At 44.1% G+C, this 25,268-nt stretch overlaps 1 protein-coding gene and 1 pseudogene across 5 annotated transcripts; both read right to left on the bottom strand.

Moving 5' to 3' along the window:
- Positions 1–4,414: 4,414 nt before the first annotated feature.
- LOC101128145 (phosphoglycerate mutase 1-like) lies at positions 4,415–5,255 on the bottom strand (annotated as a pseudogene).
- OR2S2 (olfactory receptor family 2 subfamily S member 2) lies at positions 4,634–23,961 on the bottom strand. Of its 5 annotated transcripts, none has more exons than XR_010130157.1 (3): positions 23,813–23,919; positions 17,944–19,868; positions 4,634–5,378 (listed from the first exon to the last, which is right to left on the bottom strand). XR_010130157.1 is itself a non-coding variant. In XM_063696241.1 (2 exons), exon 2 carries the CDS (start codon positions 19,352–19,354, stop codon positions 18,443–18,445), a length of 912 nt encoding a protein of 303 aa, XP_063552311.1. In that variant the 5' UTR covers positions 19,355–19,868; positions 23,813–23,961; the 3' UTR covers positions 16,461–18,442. The 5 variants fall into 5 exon arrangements, 2 of the variants coding, with proteins under 2 accessions (XP_063552311.1, XP_063552310.1); XR_010130156.1 differs by having other exon boundaries at positions 17,944–19,467; XR_010130155.1 differs by lacking the exon at positions 4,634–5,378 and adding an exon at positions 16,461–17,601 and having other exon boundaries at positions 17,944–19,467.
- Positions 23,962–25,268: the final 1,307 nt, after the last annotated feature.

The raw sequence follows: 25,268 nt of genomic DNA, 5'->3' as shown, positions 1-25,268 counted from the left end.
AAATTTTAGCCAGAAAATAAAGTGACTTTCTCATTATGTATCTGAAATCCTGTTAGTCTTAAAAAAAAAAAATACTTTGATGCATGACTTCCTCTGAGTCCAAAAAAAAATCCTGTAAAACTATAAAGCTACTTCCTAAAACTAATTTAAACAAGGATGATGGTGGCTATTAAAAACTTCTTAAATTTCATTCAATTCAGAATGGTTAAAAACAGAACACACAAGCAAGGTGTGTCAACTGCTCTGGTAAAAAGCAGCAGCAGGATGCTGTCAGTGCTCATGTCCCAGGGTCCCCCAGCCCAGATGCACATAGGCCCAGGGCTGTTGTCTCGCACCTACAGTTGCAACATAGTGTCTCCCTGCCCCACAGGTCAAATCCCGAGGTGTGGTCAACCCACACAAGAATTCTGGAGGGCCCAGCACTTTCCCGGGCCTGTCGCTTGGACATTAAAACCTGTGATCATCCAAGAGAAACAGAGGTTGGCCCCCCAAGTATCCCTGTTACAGTCCAGGAAGGTGAAGTCACTGGAAACTTTTGGTGAGAACTTTGTGTTCCCTTAGCGGTGAGGATTTGGGAGAGATCAATGAGGTACTTTAGGGTTAGGGACTTTTAAAACTAAATCTGGATGGTAAATCTAGATAGAATAGGAGCCCTTAGTAAGGCCGGTGGACCATAACGACAGACATTCAACACCTGTGGGATGAGTCAACCTCTTCTCAATCCTCAGTGTTTTGAAATGGATGGTGTTGATTTGTACCACCGTGTGTATTATGTGGGCCTGTGGCTGTCTGGCCCAGTGTTGCAGGGTTTTTGCTGGAGTTGTATCGTTCAGGTTAACTGTCACAGCAATAAAAAAAAATATGAGAGTGGTTCGTGCAGATGATAGTTGTGTGATCCAAGCAAAAACCACCACTTGGTAGTTCCTATAGCACCCTTACCCAGTGAGTTTGGTGAAATGGGGTTAATTGAAGCCTCAGGCCCAGCTGTCTCTTAGAACGGGATTTTCTACCAGAAGATTCAGTTGAGCCATAATGTGCACTTTGAAGACTATTTGTGAATTTGTGAAGGTTGCTGAAGTGAAGGAATGCAAGTGTTTTACTAGTGGTGAAATCGATTCTGTTCCAAAGTGTTTTTTATGCTATTACAATAGCAACATTATGAGGAGGAGAGTAACTCAGATATTTAGTTAGAGTACAGCTGAAGATTTACTTGTGTATGGAGAAGACAAGGATTGCATAGATCGTCTCCTTGGACAAAGGTAAAGGCAGAGTATACAAAAACAAAACCTGGCCAGGCACAGTGGCTGATGCCTGTAATCCCAGCACTTTGGGAGGCCGAGGCGGGCAGATCACCTGAGGTCAGGAGTTCCGGACCAGCCTGACCAACAAGGAGAAACCCTGTTTTTACTAAAAATACAAAACTAGCTGGGTGTGGTGGCATGCGCCTGTAATCGCAGCTGCTAGGGAGGCTGAGGCAGGAGAATCTCTCGAACCCAGGAGATAGAGGTTGTGGTGAGCTGAGATCACGCCGTTGCACTCTGGCCTGGGCAACAAGAATGAAACTCCATCTCAAAAACAACAACAACAACAACAAAAAACCTCCAGATGGTCTCTGTTTGTCCTTGGGTGCACTGATCAGCTGCAAAGAGGCAGTTTGTCCCTCAAAGGGCTGACAGAGTTATGAGGAAAGGCAGTTCTTAGTTGTATGCAGGTTTTCTGAGAATTCTGGCTACTTTAGCTATTGAGTGTTGGTCGTGCATCCCTGTCTGCGTCATGACAGCCTGTATCTTTCCATGGGTACCTGCACTATTTCTCCCATTGGAATTTGTTACGTGTTTAGACTTTAGGAAATTAATAATGTGTGAATTCTGCAATGATGCTTTGGGGCCTGAGTTGAAACATGAATGTGCAAATATATGTCATAGCTGTTGGTGCTTAGCTTGCAGAACAGGGGATGAAACCAGCATGCTGCCATATCTCTAAGGCCATGGGTCATCTGGCTGCACGTTGGATAAAGCACAACACACAGTGAGATCTTAGAAAGCCCATTTCCTAGGATAGAGAATTGTGATAACAATTGTAAAAACATCTCATCTTCTCTGAGAGATATAAAAGTGAAGATTTTATTGTCATACCTTTTGGGAGTATGTCACAAAAGATGAAACATTCTTGTTGTCTGGAAACAGCCAAAGAATCTAAGTCCACATATAAATACATAATTTATTATTTCAGATGCACATAAGGAAATAGTACCCATAATCCAAATTACAATTATATTGTCCACTTCATCAGAACCTGAGTGAGACTTAAGGGCAAAGAATGAGCTGATCACGCTCTTTCTCTCTGATCAAGATCATGCTTTCCCTTTCTCCTCCCACACTTGCACACCCAGGAAAGGCATGCAGCAAGAAGCTCAAAATCTACAAGCCAGGAAGAGAGCCCTCACCAGAAACGGAGACAGCTGGCACCTTGATCTTGGACTTCCCAGGCCTCCAGAACGGTGAGAAATAAGTGTCTGTTGTTTAAGCCTATAGTCAGCCCAAGCTGACTAAGAAACATGGCCGCCCAGAATTAAGGCTTTATTTTTCAGCATCTTCTGCAGTGAACTGCATCTTCTGTGGCCACATGAATAAGTTCAGGCTAATAAGTTACAAGCAGAATTAAAGTATGGTAGCTTCTAGAAATCTTTCTTAGAGGACAGCTGGTATATGGCCTTTGCATCCCTTCCTCCTTGTCACTCTTTCTATCCTACTGCTTGGAATGTGGTGTGGAGCTGGAGCTCTTGCTGCCTTCTTAGACTGTGAGGTAAGGACCACACCGTAGGGATGATTAAGAAGTAAGCTAGAAGGAGTTTGAGACCCTGAGGACTTGAAGGAATAGAGCTCCTACCACAGTCCCAGATTGCCTATGCTTCAGTCTTTACACAGCACAGAGAAATAAACTGCCATCTGGTTTAAACAGTGCTTCTGTGAGACTCTATTATTTGCAGTTAAGCCTAATCCTTGCTGATACACACCTTTTCCCTTATGTTAACTTGACTTCATGGGGCATAGTCCATAGGTCTCTAGGTCATTTCCTCTTAGTGGTGAGAGGCCAAATCTTGGTCCCTCTGATCACAAATACAACATGTTGAGAATGCTGTCTTCCTACCTGCAGCAAGGAATAGGGACATGTCTAGTCATCCCAGGGACTTAAGTTTTCCAGGCACTTCAATTCATTCCTGAAATAGTAGCCATGAGCTCCATGGGGGCAATGTGACTTCACTTTTACTCTGTAGGGAGCATCGCATATACAAAACATATAAGACACCTATCCTTTGCTTAAAGATGTCAATTCTTTCCTGAAAAACCTTGCTGCTCAGGGGAAAATACATCATTAGATGGAAAAATATTTCCATTTATTTTAATGGGAAACCTATGATGCATTTCATTCTGACCAATGATATCCTCAATATTCACACATAGAAAAAATCTATTGACTGAACAATGAAAGCAAGTTTATGTAAGAAACAATAATTAGAAAGTTCTTAGGTAGAAGTACATAGGTAGAAGGCATTTATATGTGAAAGATACTATAGTGGAGCATATTTTACTCTCAAGGGAGGAAGAAAGATGTGAGTGGCCTGGTAGAGAAGAGATCGGATAGGTCATTTTTTGGCAGGTGCAGTCTTCTTTCTGTACTATTTTCTTCAACAATTTTTCAACATTTTGAGGCTTCATAGTCATCTTGCACTCAAAGGGCACCACAAATAAAATCATAGCACAAAAAATACTTTTAGGGCAAAATAAAAACTAAGTACGTGAGTGCTTCAAATAATGTAAAAAATAGTGCACGTGCACAGCCCACTGACATATCACAGAAGATGCTACCTATCTCTTCATCCCCCTTGCATGCCAATATGTTTGGGATTCTTTTTTAAAAAATTGTATTGCACATCACTCCTTTATTTTTTATTTTTTTGGAAGACGGAGTTTCGCTCCCGTTGCCCAAGCTGGAGGGCAATGGTGCAATCTTGGCTCACTGCAACATGTTCATCATGAACATCATCATGTTCATGTTCATCACATCATCATGCAGGTTACATTCATCTTCCACTGGAATGACTAGAGCCCCCAGGCAGTGGCCTGACTGCAGAAGAGCAGAGAACTGGCTCCTGGGGGCAGGTAGGTGCTCTTGCTTCTCCTCATTGGTCATGGCTTAGCATGGTTCCTCTCCACAAATCCTTAGTAAAGAAAACACTGGCAAAAACCCAAGTCACTACCTTTCAACTCTCTTGGACAAGGGGAGCTTTTCCTCAGCTTGGACTGAGAACCTGTGACCTAGAACTGCTATTCTGACTAGACTGTATGAAGGGAGTGGGTGCGGGAGACAAATGGCTAAAATGAAAATGTGAGCCACTGGTCCCCATCTGCAGCTACAACATAAGATGCCTACAGATGTGGTCAGTGTGACATGTGCAGGGGGCAGGGGCAGAGGAAGGGATGGCCAGGGAGGGTGTTCCGGGGGACAGTAGCATGCCTGCTGGCCTTCGCTTCTTAGCCTTGCTCTGGGCAGCCACAGCTTCCATGGCTTTACACAGAGTCACTTCATCCCCCAGGAACTGCATGGGCTTGATGGGCTTCAAGTTCTTGTCCAATTCATAGACGATGGGAATACCAGTCGGCAGGTTCAGCTCCATGATAGCCTCTTCAGAGAGACCCTCCAGATGCTTGACAATGCCCCGAAGGCTGTTGCCATGGGCTGCAGTCAGTACCCATTTCCCCTCCTTGATCTGAGGAACTATTTCCTTCAGACTCTCGCCGGAGGTTAGCTGATCTTCAGTGAGGTCTGCATACCTGCAACCCTTACTGATGTTGCTGTACAAATGATGGTTGGGCTCCATCGGAGGTGGTGGAACATCACAGGAGCGCCTCCAGATCTTCACCTGGGCCTCACCATGCTTCGCAGAAGTTTCTGCTTTATTGAGGCCAGTCAGACCCCCATATGCCACCCCTTGAGGCACCAAGTCCTCACTACTGGCAGCCGCATCTGATCAATGGCATCTAGCACTGTCCAGAGGATCCGATCGCTCTCTTCTGCACTGAGGGGAAGCAGGTGTCAAACTCATAGCCAGCATCTCGCAGAGCCTGCCTGCCGCGCTTCGCCTCCTTGTGGCCTACCAGGATTAGATTGGCATCGTACCAGCTGCTGAAGTGATTCTCCAGGTTCCACGTGCTCTCACCACACCTGAACAGTACTAGCTTGTAGGTGACCATGGCAGTGGGCTGTGGATGCAGCCTATGTTTTGGATTCTTGCAAATAATTCCTATTTGTTTCATATGGTATTCTCTGACTGGGACTTGCTGTGTCAAGTAATAAGTTGGTGAGTGTGTCTTTGCCTGAAATCAGAAAGTCAGAATATTCTTGTAGCATAAGTCATTGGATAAAAACATTGTTGTACTGGGGGGAGAAAAAGGAGTCCTTGTCTGGGACGTAGTAGAAGCTTTCAAAGCCATGATGGCAAGAAGTTGTCACTGAGCTGTTATTATGTGGATAAGTATGTAATTGGGACGATGGGGGTCAGAAAGAGTCAACACCTCAAATTCTCTTTTCAGGGTCTTACCCTGAGACAGTCAGTTAAGTCCTTACGAGGTAGGTGTGGCGAAAGTCAGGGAGGCTGCAGACAAACCTCTGCCACACATAGGCTTTTTGCCAAGGGCCCCAGGGCCTCAAATCTTTCCTGTTTTCTTTCAGCCAGACTTGAGGGACATGGGGTGTGGGTAGGGAAGAGTTTTAGTACTTCTACGAAGCTGCTGTAGGAATTACCAAAATGCTGTTTACTCAGTGACTTAAAGAACAGGACTGAGATATACCTCTGCCAGCCAGAGTCCACCTGAGAGTTTGTTTTGTGAAAGGAGGACCTGAGCTGTGTTGGGCAGTGAAAGCCCTTCTGGGAGAAGAATGGGATAACTGACTTTCACCTGCTTGCTCTGTCTCTGTTCTAAAATACCAGGAGAGCAAGCTCTATTCTCACTTGTCTCTGGGCCCTACCAGATCCTAGCAAAGTGCTGCCAGAGAAAAGGGCATGGGCTTTGGAGTTAGAGTTGGATTCAAATCCTTGCATTTCCTTCTCTGAACACTTCTAAACCTTTCTTATCTGCACCCCCACCCCCCAAAAAAAGTCCTCGTCTGCCCTTGAATTCCCCTTGAACTGCATTGCATAGTGTCTTCTCTTCTTAGCTAACTTCACTATATGCAAGTGTTCAACCTGCTGTCTTATCAGAGAGACCTTTTTTTTTTTTTTTTTTTTTTTTTGTATACTGGACTTAGAGCTCCTTGAGTGCCCTTGGCATGTTCTGATTCCTCCAGCAGTTCAATTACACTAGGAGACATGTTTCTCTGGTTCTGTTTGCTCTTGTGTCTGGCTGCTGGGTTCCCAGCTGCTAGAGGTCTTTAGGGAGCGGCTATCCTGAGAGAGGGGCAGACACCATAGTCTGCCCATGGGGATGGGGTGTGAGCCACTGGCCAGTTATCAATCCTTTAATAGGCCCCAAGTTGGAAGGGCTGGTAACACCTGGGACATCCCCTGCTGGGGGAGAGAGAACTCAGCTCCTCCTTGAGGACAGGGAGACTCCTCCCAGACCTGTAGCTCTTTTGGCAACACTGACATGGAAGCCACAGCCCTGCCCCCCTGTAGCCATGGCCTGTTCAAACTGACTCCCAGATACCACAGTATTCCTCCTTTTTCTTGCCTCAAGACTTTTTCAGGCTTGTTTCCAGGATCTCCTCTGGCACAGAGGTGAAAATTCCTGTTCCACTCCTGTCTGGTATGTGCCCACCCGAGCCACTGGCACTGCCCACACCTTTCAGCCTCAGCAGCTCCCTAGCTTAGGAGAACAGCAGCTGGGCTGTGGCTGGGTCGGGATGCATCATGGATGTCACAGAACAAACTGCCATTTTCCCAGATTCCTCCTTACCCCTCTCATCTAGAATCCATAATATTTTATTTTTTATATTTTAATCTTTGGTCTCTTTGGAATTCATTTTGGTGTCTGAGAAAGGGCATTCTGGAACTGAGATCCTAAACAATGAGCCTGGTTCTGAAAGTGTGGAGAAACCAGGATATAGGACCACCCAATGAACACTGCGGGGCTAAGCGGACAGGAACAGGAAGCAAACCGGAAGGAGCAAGAAGCTCTTCCCTCTTTTCCCAAGAGAGAGAGAAAAAAGGAATCTTTTCCCTCGTCTGGTCCTCCACGCTCCCTCTTGCGCCCCCTGTGGGTCGGTCTACAGGGAGTCACCTGCCAAAGTAGAAATGGGTTTTGAGTTTCAGCCACGTCACAAATTGAGTATAGATGCATACTTCAGAAGCGGGGGAGACAATAGATTAACGATTAGCACATTAACTTTATCACAAATTAGATGGCCATATATCCTTGGGTCTAGTTCTAGACTTTATTCTGTACCAACGATTGATCTATTTATTCTTTACCAGTACCAAACTTTTTATCACTGTAACTTTTATACATGTTGATATCTAGTGGGACTAGTTTTCCCCTCCTGATCATTTTCCAAGACAAGTTTTCTATATGAATTAATTTATATATAATTGTTTATGTGAATTAGAATTAGCTTGTTAGTGATTGAGGTTGCATTGAATTTATCTGTTAATTTAGAGGACTTGAAAAGTTTACATTTTTGAGATTTCTTTTCTTGCTTTCTTTTTCTTTTGTTTTGTTTTGTTTTGTCTTTCTGGAGGCAGAGTCTTGCTCTGTTGCCCAGATGGTGATCTCAGCTCACTGCAACTTCCGCCTCCCAGGTCCAAGCAATTCTCCTGCCTCAGCCTCCCGAGTAGCTGGGATTATGAGCACGTGCCACCATACCTGGCTAATTTTTGTAATTTTGGTAGAGACAGGGTTTCATCTTGTCCAGGCTGGTCTCAAACTCCTGGCCTCAAGTGATCTTCGCACCTTAGCCTCCCAAAGTGCTGGGATTACAGGTATGAGCCACCACACCCAGCCTTGAGATTTCTTATCCAAATTTATCTTTAAATTTGTTAAAATATTTCTTTGAGTTATTCCAATAGAGTATTATGTTCTTATTTATGTACATACCGTGGATTCTTAACTTTATTCTAAGGCATTTTCCCTCCATTTTATTGCTAATATAGAGGAAGATTTTTTTCCTTATTATATTTTCTTCTTGGTAAGGGTCTGTATGGAAAACTGGCTTTTTTCATGTATAAGTATACTATCATCTACTTAACCATTATGCTATTTTGGGACATTTAGATGATGCTGTTTTTCTCCTTGGTAAATTACATCATAGAGATTTTTCTTTTCTTTTCTTTTTTTTTTTTTTTTTGAGACGGAGTCTCGCCCTGTCGCCCAGGCTGGAGTGCAGTGATGCGATCTCGGCTCACTGCAAGCTCCACCTCCTGGGTTCATGCCATTCTCCTGCCTCAGCCTCCCGAGTAACTGAGACTACAGGCGCCTGCCACCATGCCTAGCTATTTTTTTTTTTTTTTGTATTTTTTAGTAAAGACGGGGTTTCACCGTGTTAGCCAGGATGGTCTCAATCTCCTGACCTCGTGATCCGCCCTCCTCAACCTCCCAAAGTTCTGGGATTAGAGGCGTGGGCCACCGCACCCAGCCATAAAATCTCTATCTCTATCTCTGATTTTTTTTTTTTAGGGTAAATTTTTAAGAATTCCATTATGAGGTCTAAGTATAAGAGCATTTTATTAGCCAGGCGTGGTGGTGTGCACCTGTAGTCACAGCTACTCCAGAGGCTGAGGTGGGAGGATTGCTTGAGCACAGGAGGTCAAAGCTGCCGTGGGCCATTATCATACCACTGGACTCCAGCCTGGGCAACAGAGCAAGACCCTGTCTCAAAAGGAAGAAGGAAAAGAATATTTTATTTGTTTATTCATGAGACAGAGTCTCGCTCTGTCACCCAGGCTGGAATGCAGTGACATGATCATGGCTCACTGCAGCCTCAAACTCCTGAGCTCAAGTGATCCTCCCACTTCAGGTCCTTGAATAGCTGGGACTAAAGGTGCTTGCCATCACATCTGGCCAATTTTTTTTTTTTTTTTTTTTGTAGAGACAGGGTTTCGCCATGTTGCCCAGACTGTCTCAAACTCCTGGGCTCCAGTGACCTGCCTGCCTCAGCCTCCCAAAGTGCTGGGATTACAGGCATGAGCCACTGCACCTGGCCCTAAAAAAATTTTTTTTTGTAAAGAGATGGCATCTTGCTATATTGCCCAGGCTGGTCTCCAACTACTGGCTTCAAATGATCCTCCCACCTTGACCTCCTTATAAAGCATTGGGATTACAGGTGTGAGCCACCATACTTGGCCTTATAAGAGCATTTTAAAGTCTGAAATTGTTTTTCAAAAACAGTGTCCAATTACTAGCAGGGACAAGGGCTCCTGTGTCACTGATCCATGACCAAAAATGGATATTATATTATCCTTTTCTGCAGTAGGTTAATGGGATTTGATTTTTAATGTACCATTTTGCACCACTTGGGTTGTTAGTGATGTTGAACTTTTTCATGTTTATTTGAATTGCTGATATTTAAATAGTCTTTCCATGATTTTTTTTGGAGTTCCTCATCACTTTCTTTTCAACATTTATTTTCTTTGAAAGAATTTCAAACTTAAAGAAAAGTTGCAATAATCATATTTAAAAAAACCCATATGCAGTCTATCAACTTGTTAACATTTTACTACATTTGCTTTGCTTTATCATTCTCTGTGTGTGTCTGTGTGTATACATAGTTTTTCTGAACGATTTCAAGGTAGGTTGTGTATGTCATGTGTATTCCATAAAAACACATATATTCTTTCACTGTATTCCACTACAATGATCAAACTCAGGAAATTCAGCATTGCTACAATATGATTGTCTTATCTACAGTTCACATTCAAATGTCAATGGTTGCCACAGTTATAGCCAATACAGTTATAGCAACACTTTCCAGTATAGTATCCAGCCCAGGATCATACGTTCCGCGTTTTCATCACATCTCTTTGATTCCTTTCATCTGGAATAGTTCCTCAGCCATACTTTGTCTTTCATAATATTGATGTTTTTGAGGAATACAGGCCAGGTGTTTTATAAAATTGGGGTTTGTGCAATGTCTCATCATGATTAGGTTTAGAATATGCGTCTTGGCTAAAATAACCACATAAGTGTCCCCATTCCTTTTTAATGAAAACAAGTTGGAATTTACTGCTGACAGCTTGACAATGAAGAAGGAAACTAGAAACGGAAAACAGATAGACTCTAGTGTGGGTGTGGAGGTGAGTCCCTCCCATGCAGACCTGGGAAGTGATCTTTACTAGGTCATGGGGTGAGTGTGTAGGGCAGGGAGGTTGAGGACCACCAGGAACAAGCCACTCAGTCTTATAGGCCTGGAATGTCACCTGTCAATGGCCACTAGTGCTCAGGGGTGGCACTGCCACAGATATTTTAAAAATGTGAATGGAGGAGGGGAGAGAAGGTGGTTGACGCTGAACTGCATTTCAGCCTGTGGCAATCAGGAAGCAAATACCTTCCTGTCTCTAGCTTCCCAGCCTCCCTAGACCAGTCGAATTACTGAAGGGCCAGGTGAGTGTCTCAGAGAACAGCAGCGAAAGGATGAGAGCCTTGGTCTTTGCAGCTAAGGAGAGGAAACTCCAGGCTGAGACCTTTGGAGGCTCCCTCTCTCCTGACCTCTTTCTATCTCCTCCTCACACCCTTTCTGCTCCTAACAGCTCCTCTGCGGGTCACATGCCCAGAATCCACACATCCCTTCCTTTGGGAACTCTATCCTTTCTGCCTCTCAGTGGAAAACTCCAGAGCTCAGGCTTTGCACAAAAGTTAATGGAGACTCCCCTCTGCCCAAGTCTGTCAACTCTGAAGTGGGAGGAATAGATCCTAATTCCACCAGCAAGAATCATAACCGTGCAAGTTATCTGTGAGCAAGCACATCTCTCCAAAGCAATTATTATTATTATTTAGGACAAAACACTATCTTGTCCCAGAGAAGGGGAGCTTACTCTTGGACTCTGTTTTTCAACAGGATGGCACTGAGAAGCCTCTCCTCCATCCTGTTCTGGGCTGGTATCACTAGAGCCACCACCTGAACTGAGACGGGTTCTGTCTTAGCCATCCTGACCCCCGGTGTTGCCAATTCCAAGTAGCCTCTTTTGGACCCTGAGTATGCCCCTTAGGAGATGCCACTTTTATCCTGCGCAATTACCTTACAATAGTCATAAATGATGACTGTAACTCACTCACAATGTAACATTATAACCAATAAGCTCTGCTTAAGAAAGCAGAGAAATTGATCATTTTCAAATGTGCACCATCCAAACTGTAATAATAAAAAAATTTTCTGGCTGAGCATGGTGGCTCACACCTGTAATCTCAGCACTTTGGGAGGCCAAGGTGGGTGGATTACTTGAGCTCAGGAGTTCAAAACCAGCCTGGCCAACATGGTGAAACCCTGTCTCTACTAAAAATACAAAAATTAGCCAGGTGTGGTGGCATGCATCTGTAATCCCAGCTACTAGGGAGGCCAAGGCAGGAGAATCGCTTGAACCCAGGAGGTGGAGGTTGCAGTGAGCCAAGATTGTGCCACTGCACTCCAGCCTGAGCAACAAGAGTGAAACTACATCTCAAAAAAATAAAAAATAAAAAATAAAGGTGAGGAGGCAGAGGTTACAGGCAAAGTCATAAATCATTATTATTAGGTTTAACCTAAAAAGGCAGGACATCTCAAAGCATGTGTATGTGTGTTGGGGGGGGTGATTAGGAGGGGCCCTCAGGTCATAGGAAGATTTGAAGATTTTCTTTTTTGTTTGTGCTTTTTTTTTTTTTTTTTGCTATTTTATCTTAATTTTATTATAGTTTCAAGAAAAACAATTTAAATTTCTTTTTTATTTTTATTTTTTTATTTTTTATTTTTTATTATTATTATACTTTAAGTTTTAGGGTACATGTGCACAATGTGCAGGTTAGTTACATATGTATACATGTGCCATGCTGGTGCACTGCACTCACTAACTCGTCATCTAGCATTAGGTATATCTCCCAGTGCTATCCCTCCCCCCTCCCCCCACCACACAACAGTCCCCGGTGTGTGATGTTCCCCTTCCTGTGTCCATGTGATCTCATTGTTCAATTCCCATCTATGAGTGAGAACATGCGGCGTTTGGTTTTTTGTCCTTGCGATAGTTTACTGAGAATGATGATTTCCAATTTCATTCATGTCCCTACAAAGGACATGAACTCATCATTTTTTATGGCTGCATAGTATTCCATGATGTATATGTGCCACATTTTCTTAATCCAGTCTATCACTGTTGGACATTTGGGTTGGTTCTAAGTCTTTGCTATTGTGAATAGTGCCAGAATAAACATACGTGTGCATGTGTCTTTATAGCAGCATGTTTTATAGTCCTTTGGGTATATACCCAGTAATGGGATGGCTGGGTCAAATGGTATTTCTAGTTCTAGATCCCTGAGGAATTGCCACACTGGCTTCCACAATGGTTGAACTAGTTTATAGTCCCACCAACAGTGTAAAAGTGTTCCTATTTCTCCACAGCCTCTCCAGCACCTGCTGTCTCCTGACTTTTTAATGATTGCCATTCTAACTGGTGTGAGATGGTATCTCATTGTGGTTTTGATTTGCATTTCTCTGATGGCCAGTGATGGTGAGCATTTTTTCATGTGTCTTTTGGCTGCATAAATGTCTTCTTTTGAGAAGTGTCTGTTCATATCCTTTGCCCACTTTTTGATGGGGTTGTTTGTTTTTTTTCTTGTAAATTTGTTTGAGTTCATTGTAGATTCTGGATATTAGCCCTTTGTCAGATGAGTAGGTTGCGAAAATTTGTTTGTGCTTTTTGAGACGGAGTCTCCCTCTGTCACCCAGGCTGGAGTGCAGTGGCATGATCTCTGCTCACTGCAACCTCTACCTCCTGAGTTCAATTGATTCTCCTGTCTCAGCCTCCCAAGTGGCTGGGATTACAGGTGTGCGCCAACATGGCCAGCTAACTTTTGTATTTTTAGTAGAGACAGGGCTTCGCCATGTTGGCCAGGCTGGTCTTGAACTCCTGACCTCAGATGATTCTGCCTGCAGCCTTGGCCTCCCAAAGTGCTGGGATTATAGGCGTGAGCCACTGCATCCTGCCGATTCGGAGATTTTCTGACTTGGTTAAGGAAGTGAGCTTTGTCTAAAAATTTGTTATCATCAGAAAGGAATGTTAGCCCTGGCTCGTGGGTGTGACCTCTTCCAGGCCTCTCAGGAAGAAATCTAGAACAAAGGACAGCCATTAGAGTTCAGCCCTCAGTTCCCCCTTATCTGAGGTCTGTGTGCCAGGGGATTCCTTTGGTAAGAATCTGGGTTTCTAGAAAACAACTCAGGGACATATGTTAAGATGTTATCTCTAGTTTCTATAGGGAACCAAACGTTCTCCTGACTCTAACTTCCTTGGCTATTGTTTTAAGCTACTATTACCTTCTAGCTTATCGAGTTGCTCATTCACTTCTTAAGGCTAGCTAGGTCCCCGGAATTTCCTTCAAAGGAACTCAAGATTTTACTTTATTTCTATGCTTTGGTGCCCGCAAGTCCCTAGGAGGAGTCTCTACTCCATCTCAGTTATACCAAGAGCAATCAGTGTTATCAACCAACCTTGAGCTCCTGTTTCATTTCTTTTCTATTTATTCCCATTCCAATTGAATTACTTGGAATAGTATAACTTTGCACCTGTTTATTTTCTTTTGTCTAAATACTATGGCATAACCCATACACCCCTTCTCTCAACAACACAGTTTAATCTGATTAGGGACGGACAGAGAATTGATAATGATCCATGAAATCCCTATAGGATTGTGTTCTAGATACCTTCTATGATAAACCACTTGAAATCTCTATTTCAAAATCTTGCTGCATAGTCCCTATAAAAATTCTTCCATATCTTTACCCCTGAAAGAAATATGCGGGTTCTTATTGCTAGAAAGGGGACAAGTTATGCGACTGTGATCTTTTCTTATGACATCACTGTGGAGAAAAAGGCAGATTTTGCCTCAAGCTAGAAGATGAGAAAAGGCCCTGTTTAGCTGGTAGGGAGGAAGGTGATGACTGCTGCTGAAGACTCAAGAGTCCAAGACAACCGGTTTCTCTCTGTCTCTCTCCTTCTCTCTCCCTCTCCCTCTCCCTCTCTTCCTCTTTCCTCATCTTTCCCTCTCTCTTTCCTCCTTTTTCTTCCCCCAAATCTCCTCCCCTTTCTCCTTCTCACTTTCTCTTCCTCTTTTTTCTCTTCCCCTCTCTCTCCTCCCCTCTTTCCCCCTTCCCTTTTCCCCCTTTCCCCTCTAGAACCTGGATTTTTGCATATTAATTTTTTATGCAGCTTCGTTATTGAATTCTCCTACTACTGTTTTTCAAAATTGCCTTTTGATTGATTTTACTGTTTTATCCAGGTATAAAATTATGAGTGTATCAGCTAACAATAATAGTAAAATTATTCTTTACCTTTCTTCTAGTTTCACCTTTTATTTATTTATCTCTACTCTCTAATTCAATGGTTGGTATATCCAGAAAAGTGTTAAAGTGTAACAGATTTGATTTGATTCACCATTACGCATGACACATACTTTTCACTAGAGATATACATTTAATTTTATTAAAGAACACATCCATTCCTATTTTATTAGAAGGAATTTAAAACTAAGAAATTCATGTTCAACTTTTTCAATAGTTTTGAGGATCTATTTAACCTATAAACGTAGAGAATTATACCAAGACATATCCTTAAATTATTCTAGCTTTATTTTTTAAAAATAAGTCCATTAGGCTACGGTTTAGTATTCTTTCTATGTGCTGCTGAATTCTATTTTATATGTACGTGTGCATCTACATACACACACACATAGGTAAATAGATGAGATAGGAAAGGAAAAGGTGGTGTTTTCATTTCCTGTACTTCCTTGTTATGTTTTTAATGGTATGGCGTCAATGTTATGCTGGCTTGGTTAAAGCAATTTGGAAGATATCTTTCTCACTTTATTCTCTGAAATTGTTTAAACAGTATTAAAAACCTTTTGTTCCTTGAATGTTTATTACCACTCATCTGTGGAAACAGATGGCCTGGAACATCTTAAGGTGGTAACTGACAAGTTCTCAACTTCTCCTTAGGTAATTGGTATTTTAAGTTGTCTATCTTTTTAATGGTTAACTGGGTAATCTGTTTTTTCTTAGAATATAAATTTCCCCCCCAAATTTTCACATTTATTTCTGGGAGTGGAACAAAATATCCTTACAAAATGTCTACTTTTCTTGGCACCAGTGGTTTGGATCAGATTAGTGTTTGGTGGTGTCTGTGGACTGGGGACCCTGGGGATGGGGATGAAGGGTGGGCTGAGCAGATGGAGCCCAACTCCCTCCCCTGGCCCCCACATCTATTCTGCCCCCCACCTCCATTTCAGCCAAAGCAGATATACTTTATATTTGGAGTTTTAACTTAAAGATTTCGTAGGGCATTTGGTCACTGGAGTAAAAGCCTAAAGCACCCACTAACCCAGAACTGTGATTTTTAAAATAATACATTTGTCTGTATGATTAAGTATAATAATATAATAGTTTTGCCTCCCCTTGACACCCAAAAGAGAGTGGGAGTGAAAGGTGCCACTGTCCCTAGAGGAAGCAATGTAATTTCTGACTCAACAGTTACACTATAATAATGTAATTTGTAATATAAATGGATATGACTGCCATTCCTCAAGGAAGAGAAAGTGAGTGGAGGACAGCCTCACAAGAAGGCAGGCTTGTTCAAGTATCTCTCTCTGCCAGACGGATCTCCACTGCCCTGGGGAAACAGAGTTAGCTTAGCACCATCATTATTATTCCCAAGGTATTTTCAGAAATATCGCACTGGAATTAAACAGATGATACTGTGGACACAATTTAGTACCTCTCAGTTGGGTAAACGGGGTGATTTTGGCACAGGTGGAAGTATGGGGGCTATTTATGCTGGAGGGAAGAAGACCCAGGAACCAGGAGAACAATCTTTATATATCGGAAGAAAGAAGAGATAAGGTGTATTTCATGTAAAGGCACGAAGCTGAATTAGGACTGGAAGATGCTATCGGAGACAGATGTTAATGGAGACACGTATATGTTAGCACAATTCAAGGAAGAATTTGCTAGTAGGGCTGAATGAAACAGCTAGAACCTGGAAGTGTTAATTCTCTATCACTGGAGGTATCCAAGCAGATGCTGGATGAGTGGGGCCAGGGATATTGGAGAGAAACTCCATGAACTATGCAGTTAGCGGTGAAGAAAGAGACCTGTGCAGCTGCTTCTAAAAACACGACATGGCTCTGTAAATGTCTGAAGTTGGCTTGCATGGCCACTAGATGTCACTCTTGTGTATCTGCAGTAGCAAGATCGTTTCTCTTCTGGGGCAAGTAGAAATCAGAACCTTAGACTAACACAATATAGTGAAATTTTATTAGCAAAATATACATCCTTATCTTATGCAATTCAATGTTTTTTAATAGAGATAAGGTCTCACTATGTTGCGCAGGCTGGTCTTGAACTCCTGAGCTCGAGTGATCCAATTCATTCTTAACAAATATAAGAAAACTTAAATATATCACTTGAAGCAAAAATATTCCAAGAACTATTCTTAAAATCAGATTCACTTTCTAAAGTTTCCTTTTAAATAAGTCTTTTGATAGTCTCAGACTTTGATATAACTTGCCATGAAACTGCTGCTTTTCATCCACAGCAATTTCTGAACCTCTTGTATGTCTTCTGTGTCTATGAATAGATAGGCAAAAGAGGTTAAGGAATCTGCCCAAACCCTTAGGTAAAAAAACACTGGCCTGGCGCGGTGGCTCAGGCCTGTAATCCCAGCATTTTGGGAGGCTGAGGTGGGTGGATCACCTCGGCCTGGTCAGGAGTTCACCTTGGACTTGGTCAGGTGTTCCAGACCAGCCTGGCCAACATGGTGAAACCCATCTCTACAAAAATACAAAAATTAGTTGGGCATGATGCCAGGTGCCTGTAATCCCAGCTGCTCGGGAGGCTGAGGTGGGAGAATCGCTTGAACCTGGGAGTCGGAGGTTGCGGTGAGCCGAGGTCGTACCATTGCGCTCCAGCCTGGATGACAGAGCAAGACTCTGTCTCAAAAAAAAAAAAAAAAGCTTCCCAATTTTTACTGTGCTGAACTTTGGAGGCTCAGGAAATGCTACAACTTTATACCCTGTTGAACATTCACAGTGGACCTTTGCATAATAAAGGCTCTGAGAAGTCTTGGAACAAAGAAACCTATGAAAATTTAGCCCCATAGGCTAGGACACTATGGCTCACGCTTGTAATCCCAGCACTTTGGGAGGCTGAGTCGGGCGGATCACTTGAGGCCAGCAGTTTGAGACCAGCCTGGCCAAAATGGTGAAACCCTGTCTCTACTAAAAATACAAGAATTAGCCGGGCATGGTGGTGTATGCCTGTAGTCCCAGCTACTCAGGAGGCTGAGGGATGAGACTTGCTTAAACCTGGGAGGCAGAGGTTGCAGTGAGCCGAGATTGCACCACTGTACTCTAGTCTGGGTGACACAGCGAGACTCTGTCTCAAAAAAAAAAAAAAAAAAAGAAATTAGACCCAAAGTCTTCAAACATGTGTAGCCACCATCTGTCTACTTCTACCTATATCTATCTATTTATCATCATCTTTTTTCTAGAACATGATTTGGCATCTATCAGAATACAAGCTTTCCTGTTGTGAAATTCTGTAAGAACGTCAAATTTGAACTCATTACTCCTTGAATTTTATTTAATTTACTAGGTGGTGTTCAATGATCTGCAGTGCATCAAGAAAAAATAGCTTAAATTTTCTCATAGCTAAAAAGATATTCAGCCATCAAAATAGATTATTCACAACTAAAAGCTCCCTAAGTGAAGAACTTACCTTTTCCTAGCCATTCAGGCAAACTGAGTGTAATAAACTGAAGCCTCAGTAAAAGTTTCCACTGCCTCCTTATTTCTCTGATTTCCCTGGTGAATCCAGTAGGGCTGGTAAGTTGCTGTGAGAACCTTCTCACGTCCGTGTTCTAACTCTAGAGCTGAGACACTCTAAGGGCCATGCGTCATGCTTTCATGGCTGCTGTCTCGTGTGGTTTCACCGTATGTTCAGAATGCCTTCATCACAGTTGATTATTTATTGAGTCTGGTGTCTGTTGAAGCTGTCAGACATAGGACTAAAACTCAGGAGATATCGTCTGAAAAGTTTAATATCTCCTGCAAATGGACTTAGAGTGAGAAACCATTATAGGTCACATGACTTGGCTTTTGAATGGCAGCTGATGTGATTGTGATTCCTTACTTCCATGTGGGTGACAATCACAGAGGACCCCTCCACCATCACTGAATGAAGCCTTTTGGTCTCAGCAGGCTCCTCACAGCAGCCTTCACATCCTTTTCCTCAGGCTATAGATGATGGGGTTGAGCATCGGGGTCACCACCCCATAGAAAAGGGGGATGAGTTTGTCCGAAAGATCCTCTTTGTCTGCTCCCATGGAGTCCTTAGACTTAGGCTTCCCATACATGAAGAATAAGGTCCCGTAGAAGACGATCACCACAGTGAGGTGGGCAGAGCAGGTGGAGAAGGCCTTTTTCCTCCCCTCAGCTGAGGGGATCCTCAGGATGGTGGTGATGATGAAGACATAGGAGAAAGAGATGAACAGAACCGGGACTCCTAGGAAGATCACATTCATCACCTCCATGCTGATCACATTGTTGGAAATGTCAGCACAGGCCAACTTTAGAACAGCCAGAATCTCACAGGTGAAGTGGTTGATGACGTTGTCTCCACAGAAGGGCAGCTGAATTGCCAAGGATGTGTGTACCACGGAAGCAGCACCACCAATAGCCCAGGAGCTGGCAGCCATGGGCACGTAGGCAGCCTTGCTCATGATCACGGAGTACCTAAGGGGGTTGCAGATGGCCACATAGCGATCAAATGCCATCATGCTCAGGAGCAAGCACTCTGTTCCTGCCATGGCAAAGGAGAGTGCCATCTGCACAGCACAGGCTGAGAAGGAGATGGTTTCCTGGGGAGTCAAAAAGCTGTCCAGGACCACTGGGACTGAGGAGGTAGTGAAGCAGATGTCCAGGAAGGAGAGGTTCCCTAGGAAAAAGTACATGGGCGTGTGCAGGTGGAAGTCAAGGATGGTCACCAGGATGAGGACCCCATTGCCCAGCAGGATCACGAGGTACATCAGCAGGATGAGCACGAAGAATGTCTTTTCCAGCTCTGGGTGGGCAGAGAGCCCCAGGAGAACGAACCCCATCACAGGGGAGGTCTCATTGGCTTTTTCCATGTGATATCCCCTCTGCCATCAGCAAAGTACTGAGCAGCGCATCAGGCTCTTTGGGAAGAGTCCTGGGCATCTAATATGTGGTCAAGTTCCCATTGCATAATAGAAGAACATACCTGTGCAAGAGAAAAATGATGGAAAGAGACAGTAGGGGGTGTCTTAGAAGACAGAAGGTCAGAGCTGGACAGGTAGTGGGTGAGGGCCTCAAATGTCCGGTTGTGCATGAGGGATTTTTCTGAAGTTGCTGCACCCTCTCAGTGTCCACAAATGTGACAGAGGCCTGGGGAGGAGAAGTGACCTGTCCAAATCTTCTGAGCAAGTTGGTGACAGAGACAAGACTGGAACCCAGCAGAGCTTATCCCTGGCCCAAGGAGGGCTTTTCCTCTTCATTGTGATTAAGTGCTAGGAAATGCTATGAATTATTTCTCTTTAATGCAAATCCACAGCAATTTCATTTGATCTGGGCTTTCTTAGATTCTCAGAGACGGAAATTCCCAAGAAGATGCAATTCTTGGACCTAGCAAGTGATTAAGTTTCTTTAAACTTTGATTACACGTGGGGAGGAAATTGCGCAAAATTGTTCAACCATATTCACACAGAAACAAGCCTAGTTAATACTCAGCCATAAAGAGCATTACTTCTTCAGTCTAGTGACACAGGCTTGAGCATTGACAGCAATAGATCTGCCTATTTGAAATATGGATTTATTGCAATATATGGGGAGGTCCTATAGCTGGGAAATTTATGAAGCCAACAAACGGATTTGTTGGAGTGACTGAACTCACACCATGAGACAACACTGTGCAGCTTACCAATTAGTTAATGCAATATTAATAACCACACTCTAACTATAGTTATTGATAGTAGAGTATATGGCATTAACTTCTGATCCCATCTCATTAGGATGTCTGTGAAATTCCTAACCGTGAATGACTAAGAATGTTTTTTCTTTGTCCTTTTATGTTTGCATTTTATTCTTGCATTATCTTCTGACTCTCTGACTCCATTCTTGAGTTCTATGCAAGCAGCTGGCTTATAGGAAGACTTATATGCCTTTGTATAGAGGATATCTAGTCTCTTACTTGCAATTTCCCTGACTCTAAATTCGAAGTACTCATAGATAATATTTTGATAGCTCCTTCTTAATGACAGTGGCTCTATGAGTGTGTATAAGAGTGGGTGGATGATGGAGGATGAGTGGTTAATATTAATATTAGTGAGAATATTAGGGATTCTCACTAATATTGAGGAATATAAGCTGTGCCATATTTCTTGAAACAGCTCATGGAGAAGATATTATCATTCAGGTTTTACAGGTGAAGTAACTGGAGCTCAGAAGATAAATTTGCTCCTTGGGGTTGAATGGCAGAGCTGGAGTTGGATTCCAAGACCTAGTCCTGAGTTCTTTCACAAAACAGCTGCTTTTCTCTTTTGTGCACAGCTTTGCAAAAGATTCTGTCCCTCCAATATTAGACAGATCTTATAGTCCTATTTATAATTTTCTCTGTGCTAATATTGCTATAGCATAATGATAAATTAAAAGGACAAAGTCAAACTTGTACACACTGTTATGATCTCAATTAGCTCTGTGTATTCTCTGGCCAGTCTCACTGTCTGTCCAACACTCTCTCTTCAGTCATGGGGGAGGGTTTATGTCAGATGTGTTGTCAGGCAGTGCACCTCCCACCCTAAATGGAACTCAGGGTTTCTCAAATTCTTTACTATTGACATTTTGTGCTGGATAACTCTTTGGTGTGAGGGCTGTCCTGTGCATTGTAGGATGTTTAGCAGAGTCTCTGACCTCTACCAATCAGTTGCCAATAGTACCTTCTACCCTGAGTTGTAACAATCAAAATGTTTCCAGATGCTGCCACATGCTTCCAGGGGAAAGGTGTGTGTGTTGGGGGGTGGGGGGTGGTTGGCGGGGGGGACAGTGCAAAATTATACCCAGAAGGGAACCATTGGTCTAACCCAGGAGAAGCTTCCCCCATTACACAACCATGGGTCTCAAGGTATTTCCTGTGCAATCCTATTCCCCTCTTCCCATCCCTTCATACAGCACAGAAGGGTGTTCCTGGTTGCTCAGTGCAAGCTGACCCCCTCTGAGTGCCCCACCCTGAACTTCCACCCCAGCTTATCTCCTGTTCCTCCTAGTGCACCTCTCACCCACTCCAGAAAATGAAGAAAAACAAACATTATATTCAGTGCCACAAACCAGATTCAAGCAGATGCTGTGGTTGCAGAGGCCAAGGAAAGTGATTTCTGTTAGGGAAGCCACACTGCCCATTCCCACAAGATAAATCTATGCACACAGAAGTTTCTATCCATGAATAACATCCTGTGGGCATGAATGATGCGTGGGATTTGGCCTCCTTGAGAGCTGCCTCTGTGGAAGCCTCTGTCTGTTAGGAAAAGTTGCTGAGTACATTTGTTTAATTGAAATGAACTGTACAGCTGGGAAGACTCTGCACTCTGAGATCAGAGCTAGTGGAACTACCCCTGCCTGGGTGACGGATATTCCATCAAGCTGGAGTAAGTCTCTTCTCCCCACTAGGCCTCAGTTTCCCCATGTGCTCCATGAGAAGGCTGAATAATTGCTTCCCAGGGCATCCCAGCTCTGAGGGTTGTCGTGGACCCTCCAGTGCTGACCTCTGCAAGCAGGGAGCAGTCCTTGATGAAGGTGGCTGCCCACACTGATGAATGTGAGGTGTGTGTGTGTGTGTGTGTGTGTGTGTGTCTGTGTGTCTGTGTGAAGGGGAGATCTGAATTCCTGGTTGTCCATCAAGAAACATTCAACAATTAGTAGAGCTATGTCAGGTTTTGGAAGGGATTCAGAATGAAAGCAAACAAAGGTCTGGCACCTGCAGCCCCATAAGAGGACGGAGAGAAGCGGGGAGGTGGGAGGCAGCTAGGGAGAGCAAGGGGAAGAGGGGAAGCTTTGGGCTCAGTGGCCGCTTCCTGCAGGCATGGAGCCTTGGTTTGTCCCAGGGACCCGGCTTGGCTCATGGTCTTGTCTCTACCTGTTCTGGAGCCAGCAGGCAGATGAGAAGTAGGAGGCAACGTGGTGCTGTAAAAAGAGCCCCATACACTCTCATGCAGCCTTTCTGGAGGGAAATTTGCCTAGAAAAAGGAAAAATTCAAAAAACCTGCCTGCCCCTCACCTCAGCCATTCTCCCTTCAGGAAATGTTTTAAAGAATCAGTGAGCATGGAGGCCAAGATCTCTCAATAAAGGTATTTATCACAGCAGTATTTGTGAATGAAAATAGAAAACAATACAGCTCTCCACCAATAAATGCCTAAGTAAATCATGCTTTTCACATAATGGAATATTAGACAGACTTATAGTCCTATTGGTAATTTTCTCCATGCTAATATTACTATAGTATAATGATAAATTAAAAGGGCAAGGTCAAACTTCCACACACTATTATGATCTCAATTAGGTAAGCAATCATGTGGATAGAAAGTGACTGGAGGCCGGGCGCAGTGGCTCACGCCTGTAATCCCAGCACTTTGGGAGGCCGAGACAGGCAGATCACTTGATGTCTGGATTTCAAGACCAGCCTGGTTAACATGGTGAAACCCCGACTCTACTAAAACTACAAAAAACGTTAGCAGGGCATAGTGGCGTGTGCCTGTAATCCCAGCTACTTCGGGGGCTGAGGTGGGAGAATCATTTGAACCCGGGAGGCGGAGGTTGCAGTGAGCCGAGATCACGCCATTGCACTCCAGCCTGGATGACAGAGACTCCATCTCAAAAAAAAAAAAAAAAAAAAAGTGACTGGAAAGAAAAGATAGCAAAATCCATAGGGGCAGGGCATTCCTCTGGGTACCTCTTCAGTGTTTCCCAAATTTTCTCTGAATACCATGGATACGAGTTATTTTGTATTCAGAAAAAATCTCAGCATTTCTCAGAGGCGGGTGAGAGAAACGGAAAGCGCTAGCCGCAGAGTGGGCTTAGAGACAGGCCTGGGTACAGGCCCACCTGCCTCTCGCCCCCTGATCCTGAGGGAGTCCGCTTTTCCTCTGAGCCTCCCTTCCTCGCCTGTGGAGTGGGATGGAAGCCCTGCCAACCCCCCTCGGGGCTTGTGTAGGGACAGAGCAGCAAGGACAGGGAGGGGACTTGGTTCATGGGGTCCCCGGTGGGCACCGGGAGCCCAGCAGCTCCTCTCTGCCCCAGCAGCAGCTGCTGCTTAGGACCAGTGGCAGCTGGGAGGTTTCTGGAAGCAGAGGCGGGGCGAGGAGGAAAGTGCATCTGAGGCAAACGTCCTGCAAGAGGCATGTCTCCATCCCCGCCCCCGCCCCATCCCTGCCCCCGCCCCAGCCCAGCTCTCCCCATCTGCTTCTTGCGCGATGGCCGCTTCTGAGTCTCCTGATTCCACACGCAATTCTCAGTTCCTCCCTGGATCCCTGGCTAGACACTGTGCCAGAGAAAGAGCCCCGACATGCCCCTGCCTTACCTGGGAGACCCTCTTTCTTCTTTTTCCTCTTGAATCGTGTGGGGACTTTAGCCTTTGGTGGTGTTTCTCTCACTTCATTCCTTTCAGCTGTGCTGGCTAAATGCTGCTGTCCCAGCTCCAGACTCTTCATGAAGAGGATCTGGCTTCCTGGCCTGAGGCCCAGAAATCCCGAAGGTAGGTTTTCCCCAGCAGCCGAAGGAATCCTCGAGCCGCACCGTGTACTCCATGGGGCCGCTGACACATTAGTTACTCCAGGGCCCTGCTAATCCCACAAGTAATGTAAAGTTTGGAGTGCCACATGTGCACAGGGCACAGGTCGATGCATACCTGGGAGCTCCAGGGACCACACCCCATCCCAATTAGAGGTGGTGACAGGGGCCCAGCCACTGGACATGGAGAGGAGACCTCAAAAATGCTGGCTCCCCCCTGAGCTTTCCCTCAGGTGTCAGAGAAGCAAAGATGGTGCTCGCTTCAGGGAAGAGCACCTTGTCCCCAAGTTGAAGTCCTAGAGATCCAGAATGGTTGACAAGACAGATGTCTTCCAACAGCAGCAGCAGCAGCACAAGCTCCATCTGTGGAGCGCTACCATGTGCCGGGCACACTGACAAACACCGTACATACACGGTATGCATGTGACGCATGTGTGTTGAGCACCTACTTTCAGTCGGCCCGGGAGATTCGTATGATCCCCCGATGTTTTCATTTGAGGGACAGCCTTCAAAAAGTTAAGCAATTTACCAATGATCACTCGTGAGTGGCAGAGCTGGGATTTCAGTCTCAATACACCTGATTCTCTTTTTCATCACTTGTAGTCATCATCATCATCATCATCATCACCACGACTGTCATAATTATTAGTAGGTATTACTTGACTTGGAACAAAATTAAGATGCAGAAGTGTATATATTAAAAATTAAGCCTCACTCTCCAATTACCCAGTCATTCTCTCTTGTGGCAAGCAATATTAGCAATTTCTTGTGTGATTTTTTTCCCTAGAGATATTCTATACTAATAAATATTTTTGAGACAAACTAAGCAGAAATATACATTGTTTTACTATCTTCCTTTTCTCATTTAAAAATACATATTGGAGAGTTTTCCTGAAAAAAAAATTGCTGCCTCATTCTTTTAAATGGCTACATACACTCCACTGTGTATGTTAAAGAATGGGTGTGCCATCCTTTAATTAGCCAGTCGGCTACCGGTGGTCTTTTTTTTGTTTTAGGTGGAGTCTTGGTCTGTCACTCAGGTTGGAGTGCAGATTTTGGCTCACAGCAACTTCTGCCTCCTGGGTTCAAGCGTTTCTCGTGCCCCAGCCTACGAGTAGCTGGGATTCCTGATGTGCATCACCACGCAGGCTAATTTTATTTTATTTTATTTTTGAGATGGAGTCTCACTCTGTTGCCCAGGATGGAGTGCAGTGGCACAATCTTGGCTCAGTGCAACCTCCGCCTCC

This window comes from Gorilla gorilla, chromosome 13 (assembly GCF_029281585.2).
Source record: "Gorilla gorilla gorilla isolate KB3781 chromosome 13, NHGRI_mGorGor1-v2.1_pri, whole genome shotgun sequence".
NCBI lineage: Eukaryota > Metazoa > Chordata > Mammalia > Primates > Hominidae > Gorilla > Gorilla gorilla.
The sequence above is the reverse complement of the archived record's forward strand: the minus strand, read 5'-3'. Positions and strand labels throughout refer to the sequence as shown.

What these genes read in the sequence shown, in the direction of transcription:
- OR2S2 (XM_063696241.1), bottom strand. Translation starts at nt 19,354, where the DNA reads ATGGAAAAAGCCAATGAGACCTCCCCTGTGATGGGGTTCGTTCTCCTG.